The 18,789-nt window shown below is 48.7% G+C and overlaps 1 protein-coding gene and 1 long non-coding RNA gene across 3 annotated transcripts in view; one reads left to right on the forward strand and one right to left on the reverse strand.

The window, feature by feature from the left end:
• Positions 1 to 6,224: 6,224 nt before the first annotated feature.
• On the reverse strand, positions 6,225 to 6,845 carry LOC116792274. Its single transcript, XR_004359049.1, has 2 exons — positions 6,797 to 6,845; positions 6,225 to 6,395 (listed from the first exon to the last, which is right to left on the reverse strand). It is a non-coding gene; the product is annotated as an uncharacterized LOC116792274 (long non-coding RNA).
• Positions 6,846 to 10,912: 4,067 nt separating this feature from the next.
• Positions 10,913 to 18,789, forward strand: part of RAD18 (RAD18 E3 ubiquitin protein ligase) — a 32,008-nt gene continuing 24,131 nt past the window's right edge. Inside the window, exons 1-4 of one of the 2 annotated variants that reach the window (XM_032699240.1) lie at positions 10,913 to 11,043; positions 11,533 to 11,614; positions 14,189 to 14,250; positions 15,691 to 15,761. In XM_032699240.1, coding sequence (XP_032555131.1) covers positions 10,984 to 11,043; positions 11,533 to 11,614; positions 14,189 to 14,250; positions 15,691 to 15,761 — 275 coding nt within the window. In that variant the 5' untranslated portion in view covers positions 10,913 to 10,983. The remainder of the gene's footprint in view (positions 11,044 to 11,532; positions 11,615 to 14,188; positions 14,251 to 15,690; positions 15,762 to 18,789) is intronic. The other variant, XM_032699241.1, reaches the window with a different exon arrangement.

The raw sequence follows: 18,789 nt of genomic DNA on the forward strand, positions 1-18,789 counted from the left end.
ACTGGTGAAGTGTTTTTCAGAAGTCAGTTCCCCCTGGCCCTGCCGGGGGTAGCTCAAGGGAGGGGGCTGGCACCAGCTAGTCGGGTCCTACTGGGTTTTGGTGCATTCTGGGTTTGATTTTAATTTTAATCTTTTTCTTTGAATGTCTCTCTCCCTGCTCCAGCACAAGCCAGAACAATGTCTCCATCTCCCTGGAGCACAGCCCTTCCCTTGGCTCATCAGTACTGATTTGTGGGGAGCCCATCTGCTGGGGGGTGCTCCCAGTGCCACTGGTAGAGGCCTCGGATGTTCCCACCCTCCCTGCCCACTGCTGGGCTCCAGTGGGACGTGGAGCAGGCAGGGCTGTGTGCCTGCTCCATCAGGGAGGTTGTGCTGTCTCCTGTGCCTGAGCACAGGCACAGAGGGAAAAATAAGAGTATTTCCCCAACTTTTGATAACTTTTTTATTTCTACTTAATATACACCTACAGCCTCACTATAGAGACATTGGAAACCAGACTTTAGCAGGCCTTGGGGACTGCAGCATTATCCATCTTCTGTAAATACTGCAGAGCCGTGTGCTGTTGGAAACCTTTTTATGATCACAGCTCAGCTGGAAAGCAGCACCACATTCCCACTGTGCTTTGGAATCACTTCCTTTGCTGGTGGGGTGGAGGGCAGCAGCTGTTGAAGTGTTTTGGTTTAAGTGTTTCATGAGATAAAAGTGTAATTGTCTGGATTTTAAATATATCTCATGCACTGAGATCAGTATAAGTATTGCAGGTAAACCAGCATTGCTTTGTGCCACAGAGATGCCACTTCCCTCCCCAGGAATATTCCAGAGACTTGGGCTTGTAGTCCTTGATGCTGCAAAGTTTAGTGGAGGTTTGTGTCTTAGAAACAGAGCTCTAGCTCTGGAGCAAAGCATATCCCAGACCTTTAAATCTAATAACACCTTCCTGACAGCATCCAAAGGCCAGACACCCTCCAACAGCTCCTCGTTCCACCCGAGCACCAACAGCATGAGTAAGACACGTCTCTGGACACGCAAATGTGTCCGGTTCTATTTAATGAAGATAAATATCTTAATTAAGATACCCAGCTGCCTACAGCACTCAGAAAATTATATGAGCATGAGCTCAGCTGGGAGCTGGTGCAGATCCTTTGGCTGCCCTTCCAGGGAGCTCCTGCAGTCTCTGGGGTGCTGATGGGACAGGATGGGGGGTGAGGGCCCTGTGCTGCCTGCCATGTTCCCCCAGGGAAGGGCTGTGGTGGATGCTCATCACCAGCCTGAGCCTTCCTACACTGCTCAAAGCAAATGAGCTTGTTTCCCCCCTCAGTGTGTCTCAGCTGGCAAGAAATAACCGTCCTTGGCAATGTTACACACCCCTATATGCTGCTGCTGAACACTGGTGAAACTAGTGTTGAATTTCTGTCTTTAAACTGTCATCACGTCCATTTTTTCACCCCCTTTAAAAAAGCTGTTTTAAAAATAATATATTTAGCAATGACTGGGCAAGCACTGTAGCCAGCAGAGCCCCACCACACAGTGGAGCAGCACTGGGCTGAAGAGGCCGTGGCAATGGCCGAGAATGAGTAGGCTCTCGAGAAGGCTCCAGGGTGAGATAAAGCCTTTTTCTTAAAAGAAAGAAAAAAATTAAGTCTTACGTAAGTCAAAACATCTGCTAGTGCATGACTAATGCCTTCCCTCCTCCCTGGTGTGGCAACTGAAGTCCATGGGAATTATATAAATGATTGTTTCCTGTAAAAAGTTATACATTGTTCATAGGGCTTTTTGGGACAAGCCTCATGTTCGGCCACCCCTTCCCTCGCCCTGTTTGCTCGTGGCTCTGGATCCAGCTGATCTGTGGCCTCACTGCACTGCTGCTGTGAGCTGAGAGCAGCAAAGCCCAAACCCATTGTCCCTGGTGAGCTGGTGCCAGGGTGGATTTATTCCTGCCAAAGTCAGCTTAGCTGGGACAATTACCTGTGTTTGAAAGCAGAAGTTATTGATGTACAGTGCTGACAGCTGAATTAGCTGAGTGCTGGGCTGTGTGTGGTGGCCGGGGTGTGCCTGCTCTGGTGGCCTCTGGTGACACTGGCTGTGCCCTCCAGACCACCCTGCCTGGCGGGAGGGGCAGAGCCTTCCCCAGGACAAGGCTGATGGCATTAAATGCAGTGGCAGAGCCCAGGATCCACATCCCTTTGGTTTGAGGATGTGTACTGGCAAGGGCCTAGAAAGTTCTGTGGCAGCTGGGCTGTCTGAGAAGTGCAAGGAAGTGTTTTACAGGCCCCACAGCTAAACTGGCCCCCAGACATGGTTTTGTTCCAGCAGAACTTCCCCATTCTGGCAGTGCTGCTCTGCAGCATCTTTCTAACTTTGCTGACTCTTTTGCTTCTTGATTCTCACTTAAACCTCAGGTGGGTCAGGTGCCCCCACCCAGCTCAAGGCTCCAACCATGTCCTGGTGGAAGTGCTGCTGCTGCCAGTCTGCCCAGTACCACCCGGTGGGGAACTGGGCTAAACCACTTCTATGCTGAATTTTTAATGGTATGCCTTGCTTGAGTTTTGTTCTAGTTTCCTTGTGTGGATCTCTCAGTTCTGGACTCTTTGGGTCTGCGTCTTGGTTAGAGCAGCAGGAGCTGGGTCCAGCAGAGGTGAGTGCTCCTGGCAGCTGGATGGATGCAGGGCGTCTCTCGGGCCTCCAAATCCTGCACCAGGACACGCTCCAGGTTTCTGCTGTCCATGGGCTGGGACATAAACTGCTGCCAGCGTTACTAATGGCCTTCTGCTTTTAGCCTGAGTGCTGCAGGCTGCTGCTCCAACGTGGAAATCATGGAGTCAATTAAGTAATTACCTGGCATTTCAGCTGCCAACACACGAGGGGTTTTGTTTTTCACCACTGGCGTCAATCCTGACACTGTGTCTCACCCTGGACTCGTGGGTCAGGGTGGGTGAGGAGGGATGTGAGGACCTGGGCACCACTGTGCCCCTGAGCTCACCTTCCCCTGTAGCTGGTCTGAGGGATGGTCAGGCTGTGCTGGCCAGGAGGAGGGAGAAGCCCCGAGGACAGAGCGGATCCCGGGTTTGCCCTCCCTGGATCCCGGGTTTGCCCTCCCTGGATCCCGGGTTTGCCCTCCCTGGATCCCGGGTTTGCCCTCCCTGGATCCCGGGTTTGCCCTCCCTGCCGTGCAGAGGATTCCTGGTGTCTGGGCAGCGCTGCACGACCAGAGCACGACAGGCCCCTGTCCACACAGGGCAGGAATCTGGGAAGGTGTCATAACTCCAGGTGGTAGATTCTGCTTTGGAAGCATCAGTCAGGGTATGTTTTCTAACAGGTCCCAGAATAGTTTGTCCCCCTGGCTGGAAGCCCCGGGGCGCAGGCACAGGACCTGCCCTTGCTGCTGGGCACCCGCCCCTGGCCATGGCACAGAGCCCCGGGCACAGACCCTGCAGGGATCCAGCTCCCCTTGCACACTCTGTCTGGGGGGACCCCACAGCAGTGGGTTGGGAATCACCTGCTGTGGGAGTGTGTACAGTAGCTGCTTTAATGGCTACTTAAAAATCAATTTTGTTTGTCATCTTTGCTGTTTATAGCACTCACTGGGGCTCAGAAACGCAAACATACTAGAAATACAAACAACCTACAATTTAATTTTTCTTTTCTTTTTTTCCTGCTTTCTGCCAGGCAGGCCGGTGGGACCCAGGGACCCTGGACCAAGGAGTGCCCCATTGAAGGGCTGCCTGAGTGTGGATACCCTTGCAGGAGCAGAGCAGCAAAAACAGGACCATGAAGGACCTATGGTTAGTAAATTTAACAATATATGGGAGAGTTTGTTGCCACAGCAGCACAAAACAGCCAGGGGACATCAGTGTCAATTATAGCCCTTCCCAGTTAGGTCATGAGTTAGTGTATGAATGTATTTGTACTGGGAGACTTCATTTCAAACATCTGGCTGGGGCCAGATTTGCTGCTGCTTGTTCAGTCACAGATAATCACTTAGCACAGGTGTTGGATTAAATTGCAAATTCAAGAAGGGCCGATATCACGCAAGTTCATATGTCCTGATTCTGCAGATAAAGCTGACTGAAAATGTCCAGTGAAATTTTTGGTGGGGAAACAAGTATTAAATCCATTGTGTGTTATAGGGAGGGGCTGATTAGAAAAACACTTTGTTTTAAATTTATCAAAATGAAATGTCCTTATATTTGTTGTGAGAGTCCTTACTTGGAGGACTGAATTATAGGAAGGGGAAAGGCAAACTAGAAGCAGCACTAGTAGAAGTGCTTCAGATTGCTGTGGCAATGTCTAGTAAGTCCTAACCAACCCTTTTTATAAATTGTAGGTTTTCCCCCCTAGGTGTACATTTCAGTCCTATTGAACTTGTCTGGAAACAGGCTTGGAATCTTGGCTCTAGCCTGGCAAGAAGAGTTTTCTCTGCAGGCTGAGTCACTGGTGTCCATCCATCTCCCTCCCAGAGATGGCTGCTGTGCTGCAAGTGCCACAGAGGGACTGGAGCTGCTTTTTCTGCAGGTGCTCTGGTGACAAATGGCTCTTTCTCCCCCTGTTTAGTCTCACTCTGACACATAAATCCAGGCATAAGCAGGCTAAGCTGAGTGGAAGCTGAAATTGCCTGTTCATAGTTCTCATGTTCTGGCCGTTTTACCCCTGTTTCTTTGATGAGCAGCAGAGTGAGCTGAGCTGTAGGTGACACACAGCAGCACAAGGAGCAGCTGGAGACTCTGCTGAGGCTCTGTGATCCAGGGAAATACATCTTCAGTGGCTGCTGGGACTCATCAGCACCTTGGTGAGATGATGCTGGGGACTACTGGAGTCTGCTAAGAAGTAGGGCCAGGGCTGGTGGAGGCTGGATGGATCTCTGCCCTTGGGCAGCTCCAGGCAGAAAGTGCAGAGGCACAAGTTCATGATCATGGGAAAGTACGTAGGGCTTGTTGGCAAAAGTTGTGTTGCTAATTAAACAGGAGCTGGGAAGTGCTTGAGGGGGCCAGAGCCCTGTGAGAAGCTGTCCAGCCTCTTTTGCACTTTCCAGTAATTAAAGGGAGTAATAAATAAATGTTCTTTGGAGCAGGGGTGGGCTTGGGGAATGTCTTACCCTGGCATAGAGATGGAGCACAGGGAGCTGCCACTACCCCTGCACTGCAAAGGCTGAGATCTGCTTAATGTTTGGGGACGGGGAGGGCAGCAATGAAGTGATAAATACAGCAGCAGAACAATGCAAACAATATTTAGCGAAGGAATGAAGTTCCAGTGATGGATATTTTGGTGGCAAATCAGCAGCTGTACAGCACAAGGGGCTGGGGACAATTTGTGCTCAAACTCTGCTCCTGAGTCCTTCAGCTGAAAAAGGCTAAATCTGTGCAGGAGAACTGGAATATCAACAGAGAAACACTTTATTAACTTATTGACACTTACCTTTGGATTTCACCTGGTTTTACCCAGGAATGAAGGATATTTCCTATTTGATAGCCCCTGTCTGTGACCTCCATCACAGCTCTCTGAAGAGGATACAGAGCACTGAGCATTGTGTCCACCCAGAGACATGGAATAACTGCACAGCCAATCACTAATAGAAATTCATCACTGGAAAGCAAAGTCATTTCCCACTGAGAAGGGTCTTAGCCTTTCCTGGGGTGGGATGCTAATTGTAGGCTCTTTTTGTTCATACTGGTTCTCAAAAGCAGCAGACTCACTTTTCTGTAAGTAGCTGAATTAATCTAGTTCAGCTTTTTTTTTTGGGGGGGGGGGGGTGAGGGTGGAAGAAAGGAACTCAGGCTATGAACCAAGCAGACAAAGAGAGACTCTAAGCCACAAAGCTGGCAATGGAATAGGCTGTTGGAGAAAATCCAAGAGAATGGAAGGTATTACAGACCTACCATTGCATCTAACTGTGCATGGCTTATCAGTGCAGGAATTTTTATACTGGAGTAACTCAGAGCTAGCGAGATTAGTCATGATTTTCTTAACATTCATTGGATCTGCATCAGTGGCCAAACAGGAGGTATCTGCATGTGCAAAACAACGTCTTTCTAATGTCAACAAGCGTTGCTGTGGAAAAGGCCAAACCCAGCAAAGGCCAATTCACCGATGGCTCATTGTTTGAATCTGTGTCCCTGTCTCGGGTCAGGGCTGTGCTGGTTCATCTGCTGCCTTCTCTCCCCAGGCTGCCTTTCTAGCAGCCACTGTCATCTCATTCTGCCCTCAGGTCAGGCCCAACTCAATCAGCATTGGTTTACTATGAAATGTCCAGAGTCATTTTACTCATTGTGTCTGTCTCAAAGCACTCCAGGAGAAAGTTTAAATATTATTTCTGGCTCCTTCAGTCACTAACTCTCATGATGTTTTCATGGAAGCTTCTATGCTGCTCTGTAACATGTTTTTCATTGATTTACATTGACCTAAAAACATTGCAGTAGACAAAAAAAAAAAAAGAAAAAATTATTTTGTTTGTGCTTTCAAGGCATTTCTGTGTGAAATGACCTGATGTTCGTGGAGCTGTGGTGCAGCTAAAGCGGCAAAGGTTGGGTGTGGGGTACCTGCCAACACAACCATGCTGGGGTGATAAATACACTTCAGCACATGGGCTGGGAGCATTTTGACTAATGAAAGGTTGTTAGCATTTCCCTGTGGCTGTTTGTGCTTGGGAGGCAGTGAGCGAGGCTCTTGGCATCGCTGGCTCACCAAGGAAGCGGCAGTGGGGTGGTGGGACTGTCGTTACACCAGAGGCTTTTAGCCAAAAACTAACGACATGGAGGCCAAACCAGCAGAGATGGCTTTGTTATTGCTGAGCAGGGCTTACCCAGAGCCAAGGCCTTTCCTGCCCCTCGTACGGCCACACTGGGGAGGGGACACAGCCAGGACAGGTGACCCCAACTGATCCAAGGGGTATTCCATACTGTATGGTGTCATGCTCAGTAAATAAGGTGGGGGGGACGTTTGGAGCGATGGCTTTGTCTTCTCAAATAACTGTTACACGTGATGGGGCCCTGCTGTCCTGGGGATGGCTGAACACCTGCTGCCCATGGGAAGCAGGGAATGAATTCCTTTGCTTTGCTTATGTGTGTGGCTTCTGCTTCACCTACTGACCTGTCTTTATCTCAATACATGAGTCGTCTCACTTTCACCCTTCTGATTCCCTCCCCAGTCCCACTGGTGGGGGAGTGAGTGAGTGGCTGCTGGGGCTTGGCTGCTGGCTGGGGTTAAACCACAACAACATGAGATCTTTTTGTTCTAAAAGTCTCAACATCAGACTAAATTTAGTCCTGTAGAAATCAATAAATGGCTGCCAACTTTCACACAAGGGCAGAGCAAGGTCAGTGTTAAATGTTTCTGGGCAATCTTACCCATGGTTTCAGGCTCTTCGCTTCTCCAGTTGGGAAGGACATGATGAGAAACTTTCCACTGCTTTAAATATTAAGGAATCTCTGAAAATACTTAGAAACAATTAACTCAGAATGTTCTCTGTTTTTGGGGTTTAATTTTTTTTTGAAGTACAGTATGTTCTTCTGCAGATTTTCATCCAATCTACACGCTGGTGTCCCAGAGGCTTCTTTCTGTGGTGCATTTGTGTGTCTATAATGAAGAATGTCCAGGGGCACACAGACATGTGAGGCAGACCTAGGTGGAGTGTCAGTTTTTAGTTTTAAGATCAGTGGATGAAGGGCAGCTGAGGATGAGCCGTTTGTCTGTTGGAGCACAGAGAAAAACAACAGTTCTGCACGTGGCACTGGGCACTACGGGGGAACAAACACTCTTTACATTATTAAGTTGTGCACAACTTTAGCTGGGAATTATGTAAAACTTCATGAAAATATTTTCTTTGTCTCAATAGAACATGTGAAAATAAGTTGCTTTTGGAGATTTTCTTTGTGTCAGGCTACTACACTTCCTACTAAGCTTTTTCACACATTTCTCTGCTAACAGAACAGGGCAACAAGCTTATGGAAATGCAGTTGGGTCTTCCTGGTATTTTAATTTAAATGAGCATTTCAGGGGCTTGGAGGAAGGGATATGTTTGGTGTTCTGTGTATAATAACAAGTTGTAACTTGGTTGTTCAGCAAAATAAACCAGTTTAGTATTGCTACACCAAAACCCAAAGTGCCGATAAAATAGTGGGAAGCATTCCTACAGTGAGGACAAGTGTCCTCACTCAGCAGGACTCCGTGGGTTGGATCTGCTCCCTGGGACCTGTCATGCTCCAGCAGGCTCCAGCTGAGCAGTGCTTTGCCTGGCCAAGTCCTCGGGCAGTGCAATAGGGCTGAAGGGGTGTGAGAGGCTTCCCAGTGCCTCTCCTGTGGTGGGAGAGCCCATGGGACTTCATCCCAATGGGAAAATGCCCACAGATAACCAGGCTGTGCACCACAGGCTGGGGGGATCATCTGACCACACAGCCTAAGGAGGTGGATGCTCTCCAGCTTTGCCATTGTACAGGATTCAGATGAAAGCACAGGTTTTCCAAGTTGGTTTTTTTTTTTAATATATATGGTGCTTTTACAGTGGAAATAATTTAAATTGCATTTTTATTCAGTAGTGGTCTGTGTGGATGGTGTTTGGCTGTAAACTCCCTGCTCTTTGCTCTTCATCAGTCCAAAATAAAAAATAAACATGTTGCTGCAGGAATGAACCTGCACCCCTGCGCCCATTCCTGGGGGGTGAGTTAATTCCCACCCAATAAGCTCATGTCTGATACATATGAGTGAACCTGGACTGAGAGTGGCCACGTGTGTGAGGGAAGGGAAAGAGTAGAAAATTACAAGAGTTTGATACATTCATTTGTCACAGCTCACAGAGAAAACAGAAATGGATTCCTTAAGGTGAAAAGAACAGGCACGTAAGTGACACTATTCTGTAAATTCCAGCACTTTTGGCAAGGGGCAGGCAGTAATCAGAGCCATTCAAATACATAAATTCAGAGATTCATAGTGCCCAAGGCCAGCACAGACCATTGTGATTATTATATTCCTCTGACCTTCCCCATCGTGTGGGTCATGGAGCACCTTTTATATAGCTATATATTGATATATAGACATTGAGTGCCAGTTCAGGGAGCTTGGCTTGATTTTATCCAATTCAAAAATCAGACTAGCACAGATCAAGAGCAAGCACATGGAAATTACACTACTACAAACAAACTCGTAGGAAAAACCAGGCACACATACACGCAGCTTTTGGGGAACAGCACGTTTGAGTCACCAGCTGCTGCAAAAGTGTTTCAGACCTGTGTAACTAAGGAAGTAAAGGGAGCTGTTACTGTTCCATAGACTATTATAAAAAATGGTTAAATGTGCCTTGTGTGCATGCCTGAAAACCTCTGCTACAACAAATTTAAGGGACAGGAATGTTGTAAGTGTAGAGTGTGCCAGAGTACCTGCCAGGGGAGGGGGGTCAGCGAGCCCCGTGTGTGATGGGCAGTGCCTGGGCACAGCCTGGGTCGGTACCTGCCCTCGGAAACCAGAACTGCACCCAGACAGTGCAGTTTGCTTTGCAATTTTATCCTCCATGACTTGGGCAGTGCATTCATTTCCCTGAACTCCCCGGCAATTCTGAGCCCTCCTGAGAGCCCAGGGCAGCACTGAGCCCCGGTCACCACCTGCCCTGGGGGTGGTTTGCACTCACCAGGCTGTGTATTTTTAGCCTGGGTTTTGCTGTCCCCTCTGTGGAATTCAGAGGCAGATCTGGCCGTGCCCGGGGCAGAGGTGCTGGGGATGACGCCCATTCCCATGGGAACCCAGCAGGGCTGTGGGGAAGGGTGTTCCCATGGCAAGGGGCTGACCTTGCAGAGCACAGGGCTGGGCTGGGGAGCAGGTCACTGAGGAGGGAGTGAGGTGGGTGAGCGCATTTCCAAATCTCACCCACACAGTGTCTTAGATGTGTTTTCAGTTAGTATCTCCCGGGAGACACAGATGAAGACTCTCAGGCCCATCTTATGGGAGCACTCAGACACATATCTCATTTGTCCCCTGAGTAAACAACTGATCACAGTGGCTGAGAATCCATCAGCTGAGCACAAGAGTTCTGAGAATCCTATTCCATCCGTCAGCTGTCCATGAGAGTTCCACAGGCACATGGGATGCACAGAGACCGGTGCTGTTATTTTAGCTCCTCCAGGGGTGGGAGGCACACAGGGGGGAGAAGGTGTGGAAATGCCCCGTGGATGATTCATTCAGTGCTGAAAAGCTACCTGATTGGAATCACATAATCATAGAATATCCTGAGCTGGAAGGGACTAACAAGGATCATCCTGCACAGGATACCCCAACAATCCCACCCTGTCCCTCAGAGCATTGTCCAAACCCTCCTGGAGCTCTGGCAGCCTTGGGGCTGTGCCCACTGCCCTGGGGAGCCTGGGCAGTGCCAACCACCCTCTGGGGGAAGAACCTTTCCCTGAGATCCAGCCTGACCCTGCGCTGTCCCAGCTCCAGCCCTTCCCTGGGTGCTGTCCCTGCTCACCCAGAGCAGAGGTCGGAGCTGCCCCTCGGGAGGAGCCGCAGACCCTGCTGGGGTCTCCCCCGTAAATGTCCATCCGCAGGATTTCAGAACTGCCCGCGCAGGTGTTTAATTGAGCATCGTTAGACAGCGAGCACGGAAGGTGCTGCAGCTGTGGCACAACCCCGCCCCTTGGGAGGCCACCGGGTGGGCCTGGGGAACGGAGGGTACCGCACAGGGCCGGGGGCGAGCGGCGGCTCCGCCCCTTTCCCGTTCCCGGCGCCCGTTCCCGGCGCCCGTTCCCGGCGCCCGTTCCCGGCGCCCGTTCCCGGCGCCCGTTCCCGGCGCCCGTTCCCGGCGCCCGTTCCCGGCGCCCGTTCCCGGCGCCCGTTCCCGGCGCCCGTTCCCGGCGCCCGTTCCCGGCGCCCGTTCCCGGCAGTTCCTCCCGGAAGCGCCGCCGGAAGCGCGGGCGGAGGCGCGCGCGGGGTGAGCGCGCGGGGCCGGGTCCGCTCGGTCCGGGCCGTGCGGGGCTGTGCGGGACAGGACCGGGCCGCGCCGACATGGCCCTGGCGCTGCCGCTGCCCGAGCCGCCCTGGCCGCCGAGCCTGGCCCCGCTGAAGGTGCGTGCGGCGGGAGCCGGGGATGGCGGGACACGGCCCCGGGGATGGCGGGACACGGCCCCGGGCATGGCGGGACACGGCCCCGGGCATGGCGGGACGGCGGGCGGGGGCCAGCGGGGCCCAGGGGCCCGGGAGCGGCCCCTCTGCCCTGCGAGCAGCGGGGGCTGCGGGGCGGCCCTGGCAGCACATCCCGGCGCTGCCGGTGGATCCGCCCTCGCCCCACGAGCCCGTTTGCCTTGAGCGACCCCTTCGCACAGCCAACCTCCCGTGTCGGGCACCCCCGTGTCGTGGCACCCCCGTGTCGGGCACCCCCGTGTCTGGCACCCCCGTGTCGGGCACCCCCGTGTCGTGGCACCCCCGTGTCGTGGCACCCCCGTGTCGTGGCACCCCCGTGTCGTGGCACCCCCGTGTCGGGCACCCCCGCTCGGTACCGCTCCCCCGTGTCGGGCACACGTGCCGTGCCCGTGGCTGACCCCGCTCTCCCTGCAGGACGTGGATGACTTGCTGCGTTGTGGGATTTGCTTCGACTACTTCAGCATCGCCGTGATCATCCCGCAGTGTTCCCACAACTGTGAGTCTGCTGGGAGGGGTTGTTGCTCTGGTGGGACTTGTCCAGTCCTGCTGCCTCCTGTGTGAACTTCCTGAGTGTGGAGTGTAAGGAAAGGCTGAGAGAATTGGGTTTGTTCAGCCTGGAGAAGAGAAGGCTCCAGGGTGACATAATTGTGGCCTTCCAGGACCTGAACGGAGCCAAGAGGAAGGATGGAGAGAGACTGTTGACAAGGGCCTGGAGTGATAGGACAAGGGGGAATGGCTTCTTGCTGACAGAGAGTAGGGTTAGATGGGATATTAGGAAGAAATCCTTTGCTGTGAGGGTGGGGAGGCCCTGGCACAGGTTTCCCAGAGAAGCTGTCGAAGTGTCCAAGGCCAGGTTGGACGGGGCTTGGAGCAACCTGGGCTAGTGGAAGGTGCTCCTGCCCATGGCAGGGGGTGGAGCTGGATGGGCTTTAAGGTCCCTTCCAACCCAAACCATTCCAGGATTCTGTGGTTCTCCTTGGGATGGAAGCTGTGAGAAGGTCTGTGAGATGGAAGCAGCCAGAACCTTCCCTCGTGCAGTCCCTGCTGCAGCATAAACACGTGGCGTCTGGATCAATGCACTTAAACGCTGCCTATTCCTACAAGTCTCCATTTAAATATCTTTTGTAACATCTCGAGGGTGGAACAAAGCTATATGTGAAGAGCATTATGAGCTAAAATTTTCCATGCTGCTCCGCCTGCCTTGGGCTGATATCTGTTGGAACCTGGACCCAAGCAGTTTGCTGAAAGCCAGATTAGAGGGAAATATGTTAGCTTTCCTCATGTTAAAATAAAAGCTTGTAATTGTTTGCTTCAGAAACTGTAGCACTTCCCCTTCCTTCCATGAAGGGGGTCATTGTAGTTTGGCAGTGAAGTTTAGTTTAGCTTGGCAAAACTCTCACCATTGAAACCAGTATTCTTGTGGTGGGGAGCACTGAAAATTCTCTACTTGCTGGTGACACAGTGGGGTTCGGAGGCCCTTAACTTTGGAGAGAATTTGTCTGCCTTTTCTTTAACAGATTACACATTTATCTCCCCGTGCAAACTGCAGAAGGTCTAAGTTTTCTGCAATAGCTCAAAATTTCTTGAAGCACTTTCAGTTGCTTGTCTCTGTAATCTCTTGAGTCAACTGAGGTTGGACAAGTGGAGCCAAAAGCCCTCTGCTTTAATGAGTAATTGTTTGTGAATGGATGAAAATGAAGTATGTCTGCTTGCAAACCTTTCTGCTGACTCTCATTTTCTTAATGATCTATTCCAGGATCTCTAGACATCCCTGTAATATGTTTGCACCTGTAGCCACTTAAATTCCTCCTCTGCTCCTTGGGTGCTGGGAGTGTTCGGTAGCTCACGTGGCAGTAGTTGTTTAACTGTCCTGGTGCTTTGGACTGTGTCATTACTGACAGAATAGATGTGCCATCCATGTTTTTTCACATAATAAAGGCATCTGAAGGTGAATGTCTTCTCTAGCAGGGATGGAGGGAACTCTGGCCCTGGGATTTCTTATACCCTGGTATGGGAGCATGAGCTCTGTCTGCAGGCTGGTGTTGGTGTGTTGGATGTCAGCAGGCTGGATCTGCCAGTTCATTCATATTCATACAGTTAAAGTTAATTTTTTTTTTATGGATTTCCCACCCCATATAACTTCTTAATATATATATAGTAACTTTTGAGTATTTAGCTGGATTTGTGGGTTTAAGAGTTATTTGGTGCGTTAAGACCAAGTTGGATGGGGCTTCCCAACCCAAACCAGTCTGTGATTAATGCTCCTGCTGCTTTTCAGACTCACTCCCAGAGGGTCTATGAAATATAAATCTGCTTTGGGAGGTGCTGCTGAGTGTTAAATGCTGAGACTGACCCATAATGATCTAGTGAGTGAATGTGTCTTTTACTGGAGAGTGATGAGACTTTTTATATCTTTAAGTGGCTGTGAAAGCTCATAGATAAGTTGACAAAGTAGAACAATTTCAGAAATTTACTGTGACCAAATGAAGCTTATGGCATGTTTCACCACAGTCTGTTGAACCATCCTGTGATGATGACATGACTTGCTTTCCCTGGGAAACATTAAGCTGTCTCTCAGCCTTCCAGTGCTGGCTTCCATTCTGATTAGCCTTCTCCTTCACTAACAAGTTGGTGTGGTTTTGGAAAGGGGCAGAAGAACCTGGGAAGAGGAGGAGACAGAGGATGTCTGGGGCTGTGCAGGAAGATGAAAGTGGTCCAACATTAGTCATGTCAAAAACCCAGCGTGGGGGGAGTGAGCAGTGCAAGCATGGCTTTAGTGGTGCTGGCTGACCAAGGTTTTCTTGTCTTGCACTGGGAAACAAAAGGAAATGAACACCATCTTTTGACAGAGGGACTGACATTGGGTACTGAAATATGTTTGCATAAAACATGTTTGGGTTTTTTTTGCTACAGTGATAATCTCAATTCCATGGAAAGATGGTGTGTTTTCAACACTGGTGTATTGTGGAATAGCTTGCACATATTGTACAGTAAGAAAATACACAAGTAAGGACTTGAAGCTGCCTTTGGAAGAATGCCTTCTTTAAAATAATATATTTCCTTTTTCCAGATTGTTCCCTTTGTATCCGCAAGTTTTTGTCCTACAAAACTCAGTGTCCAACATGCTGCGTGGTAAGTGCTTTTCCTTCCCCCTCAGCTTGGTTTTTTGTTTATTTTTTTGGCAAATCTCAGGAGCTTTTCCCTTTGGACTGTGCTAAATAATTGTGATCACGTTACCACCTTTCCGTTTGGTGAGCAGCTCTTTGGGCAAAGCGGGATGTTCTTACAGCTGGAATTCTTCTGCTCCAGAGTTGTTCTCTGTTAGCACAGGCAGAAGTGGATGGAGCATCAAGCCTGGGGTTTGGCTCAGGGCTGTGCATACAGTCTGTCACAAAACATTTAATATTAATTTGTCAGAATGCACCATCGTTTAAACCAGGAGTGATGAAACTTTGGCACTTAAATTTCCCATGTTTGAGTGACCTCATTTCATCTCTCAAGGACTCTTTAAAAGTGTTCACAAACCTGCTAGTCCTGACAGTGGCTGGTGTAGCCTTTTTGGGCATGAGAGGGCTCTGTTCTGCTCTGGGGAGAGGAGGTGTTTGCCAGGAGCAGGAGGCTGAGTGTGCAGAGCACTGGAGGCAGGTTGAGCTGCTCTACAGGTGCTTGTTATTAGGATCTCACTTGAACTCCTTTTTTGATTAAAGAACATGGAATGCAATTTTTTCTAAGCCTTAATCTAACTTTTCTCCTGAAGCCAACTGGGCTTTATCGACCTCCTGGAAGTGGTTAAAAACAGTAACTCAAACAAGTGAATGGTGCTTCAGGAATACTGGCAAAATAGGAGTAATTTTGGTCTGTGTTCTAAAGCATGAAACAGATGAGACCTTTCAAGACTGGAAAATGGATCTATTTGTGGCTTTGCCAGTTTTTAAACATCCAAACAAGTGCAGACTACTCGAAGAAGTACATTTTACTGCCACCTGCTTAAAACTCACAAGTGTTGGTATGAGAAAAACTAATCAAATCTTTGTTAAAAAGAAGAGCAGAGAGACAGAGAGATAAAAATCAGAAATTGTTTCAAAAGAATGAATTGAATGCACAAAGTCATCTCATATTTCATATTTTAATTCCATAATCAGAAGATTAACATTTCCCTTCATGGGTTTTCATGCTTTGTTGCTTAACGTTCTTATCACCTTCATAAAATCCTTGATTTGGTTTTCAAAATAATTAGACCTGTGCTACGATAAACCATTGTTGGAGCCTGGGTACACTGGGCTTTGTTCCTTTGGCTTTATGCTTCATTTTTATCTATTACCCTAATTTTCCAGACTTACAGTTCTCAGGCAGTTATTTTAATATGACATATTTTTCAGGAAAAAGCGTTTACCCTTTATGCATCTTCATTTTCATAGCACTTTAGTGGGGGTAGTTGAGTCGCTGAGCCAAGAAGCAAGTTATTGATCACTTGAACATTTTCTGGGCACTTGTTGTTTTCACTGCATTTGAATGTTTGTTTGTTTGTTTGTTTGTTTGTTTGTTTTTCTTTTTCTCTTTCTTTTCCAACAGGCAGTCTCGGAATCTGACCTGAAAAACAACCGAACATTAGATGATCTAGTGAAGAGCTTCAGTTCTGCAAGGTATTGATGTAATTTTATGACTACTTTCTCTCTCTAGTTTGGCAGCTGGAAAGAAGTGACTGCCTTTGTGTAACCAGGCTTGGAGTCCTTGGAGAGCAGTGGTGTGAGGACTGAGCAAAACAATTGTGGTGTCACAGAAACATTGTCAAAGATGGATGTTTACACTTTTGGAGAAATCCTACAGGGTTCTGGCTGAAGGTTGCTGCCCACTTGGTGAGGTGTGGAGGCTCTACAAGCTTATTTTGGTCCTGGTTCTGGTTAACTGCCCTTAAGTTGCAGTCTCTTCCAATGTGTAGGAAGTCAAGCAGATATGTCAGGATTCTGTGGGAAAAATAATGGTAATAAAGATTTTCTGCTAAGATCCTTGTAGGGAAAATTCTGAACAGAAAGATTTTGTCCAGTGGTAACAATCAACTTGCAAGAGAATTCTCTTGGTGAAGTCACTGGCTGGGAAAAACGTAGGTATTGAAGGACCACAAATGTGAGTTTTCCTGGGGAAGAGAAGTAATGGAGTGCTCTGCTTTCACCTGGGTTTCTTAGCTACTTTCCTGTTTAATTAATTTTTGATTTCATCCCTTTAAAAGACAGGAACAGCAGAATGAGTTTGACTTGGTAAGTTCTCACCACAGTAGATGCAAGAGGCTCCTTGTATTATCTCTTTTGATGAGAAGCAGCTCAGTGATTGATGGAGATGCTGTGGGTATTCCTGTGTCTTTGGGAGACTAACACACTTTGATTTTTTTCTCTGAAATTAACTTGAAGCTGGAGTCAACGAGACCTGGCTTTGTAAGTGACAGGAAGCAGAGTTCAGTTGATGGCTTTGTTTCATGAGAGAATTTTTCTGTGATGGAAACCATAGAATGTAGATAGATCTAATCTCCTACATGACCACTGCTGGATTGAAGTGATTTATTTGAATCCTACAGTTCCATTGTTTTAGCTTGAACTCTGGTGCTTCTTAGTGATAAATGGATTACTATTTTTTTGGTAATGTCTAATTTTGTAGGGAACAAGTAGTGCTGACTTGGATCCATTATGATATTGAATCTTAAACCTTAATTTCTTTGGCTGCTTTAATGGATCAGTATAAATCTTAGCAGTGAGAGTAGTTTAATAACCTTTCCTTGTGTGACTTGGAGTTCAGCCAGTGTCTCCCATGAGGTGGGATCAGTAGGATGGTGGTGCCCCGTCCCCTGCTCCGTTTGGGGTGGGTGGGAGCTGGCACAGGGCTTGCTCTGGAGCTGGGTGGGAAGGGCCCCACGATAAAGGCTCACTAATGACTGCTCTAACGAGACAGACCCCTCAGAGCAGTGTAGATAATGAGTCAGGTGCTGGGCACCCCCTGGGCTGTGTTTGCTCTGCCATGTCCTGGGCTGAGGGGACACAACTTGGCCAGAGAGCAATGTGTGGGATGAGTGTCACTGAATCAGAACCCCATTGCTGGTTTCTGCCCTGATGATGTTGGTATAGGACAAATCTTCTGTCTCCCCCCTGCTTCCCCATCTGCTTTGTTTCCCCTTGGCCCTCCCCCAAACAAATCCAAAGTCCAGGTGTTGAAGAGCTCAGCACATTTCAGAGATCGAGTCTGTCCTGACCTGACTTTGAGCCTTGGGTGGTTTAGTGTTTATGAAAATTAGACCTTAAATCTTCTCAGCATTTCACAAAGTGCAAACCCATTCCTTAAGTCAGGCCTGGAGGGGAAGAAAATGGTAATGTTGGTGGTACCTAGAGTGCAAGCTGTGCTCCAGGGTCAGTGTGTGCAGGGAATAGGAATCATTCCAGCCAGGGCCAGGTGCTGATCCCATTTGTACTCTGCTCTGCTTTACACCCTGTGCCCAAGTGTCTGCAGGGTGAGCTGGTGTGGGTGTGCTTGGGGTGATGTCTGGGAATGCTGCTCCCTCCCCATCCAGGGAGAGAGAGAGCTGTCCTGTTTCCCAGTGAAAGTGGAGGTGTTGTGTCATTCCTCCTGGCCCATCGATGTTTTATTCAGTGTGAAAGGCAGAGGAGCAGTTCTGACCAGGCTGTAATGGCTGTGAATGGACAGTGCCCTGTGTGAGAGGCACAGGAGCTTGGGGGGGGCATTGGCATGAGCAGTTTTGTTTTCCCTCACCTGCCAGTGCTCTGGGATGGAATTCCTGGCTCTGGACATGTCAGGAGAGAAAGATGAGGAGCAGTATTTGTGCCAGCTGTCCTTTATGAACTTTTATCAGTTGCAGTAAGACCAGTGTCTTCAAAAATAAGTGTAAAGTTTTGTGTGAAGTGTAAAGAATTAATTTTATTGTCCTCTAATAAAGAGATTATTTTGATAAAATTTGTAAGTTTTTGCGTCACCTTGTTAGAAAATTTAGCAATAGAAATTAGAGTTACAGTTGCACAGATAGAAAAGTAGTCCTTGCTGACAAGGATCTCTGCTTTTCTTCATACATAGGGAAGAAAAATATGCTTTTACTTTCAAGTTTATATCTTAGTTTCCTAATTGGGACTACTTGACAGGTAGTGATTCACAGGAATAAACACTGAGTGGACTCTGAGTGCTGAGAGAGCAGGTGCTCTCATTGCTGATACACTGATTAAACCTCCAGCAGGAATGCAGAAGGAGTTTCAGGGAGATGCAGGTAGAACCATCCTGTGTGAGCTGTTCCTGGGAAGATTCACAACTCCAGCTCTTCCCTGGAATTTATTTATATGGAAGCACTAAATTCCCTGTGACTTCGCTTCGTTACTGTGTTGGCAAGGGAGAAGTAAAGGACCGTAAAATGGGAACCATGTTCCTGATGAAGGACTCTGAAATATTTTTTGCAGATCTTACAGATCTGAAATAAAAAAGGTGGCAAGTTGTTTGTGCTGTTTTTGAAGCAGAGGGAGTGTGCTGGGGGAGGGTGTTAAACCATCCATTTTTAGTTAAACAAAAGCAGTGTAAGTGCCTGTCCTGAGCTGACCCAGGATTAAGGAGGATGGGTCTCACAGGAGGGTTTGGGTACTGGCTATAACAGCAGGTCTGGACTCCCTGACACCTGATTCATTCATC

Source organism: Chiroxiphia lanceolata, chromosome 11 (assembly GCF_009829145.1).
Source record: "Chiroxiphia lanceolata isolate bChiLan1 chromosome 11, bChiLan1.pri, whole genome shotgun sequence".
Lineage (NCBI taxonomy): Eukaryota > Metazoa > Chordata > Aves > Passeriformes > Pipridae > Chiroxiphia > Chiroxiphia lanceolata.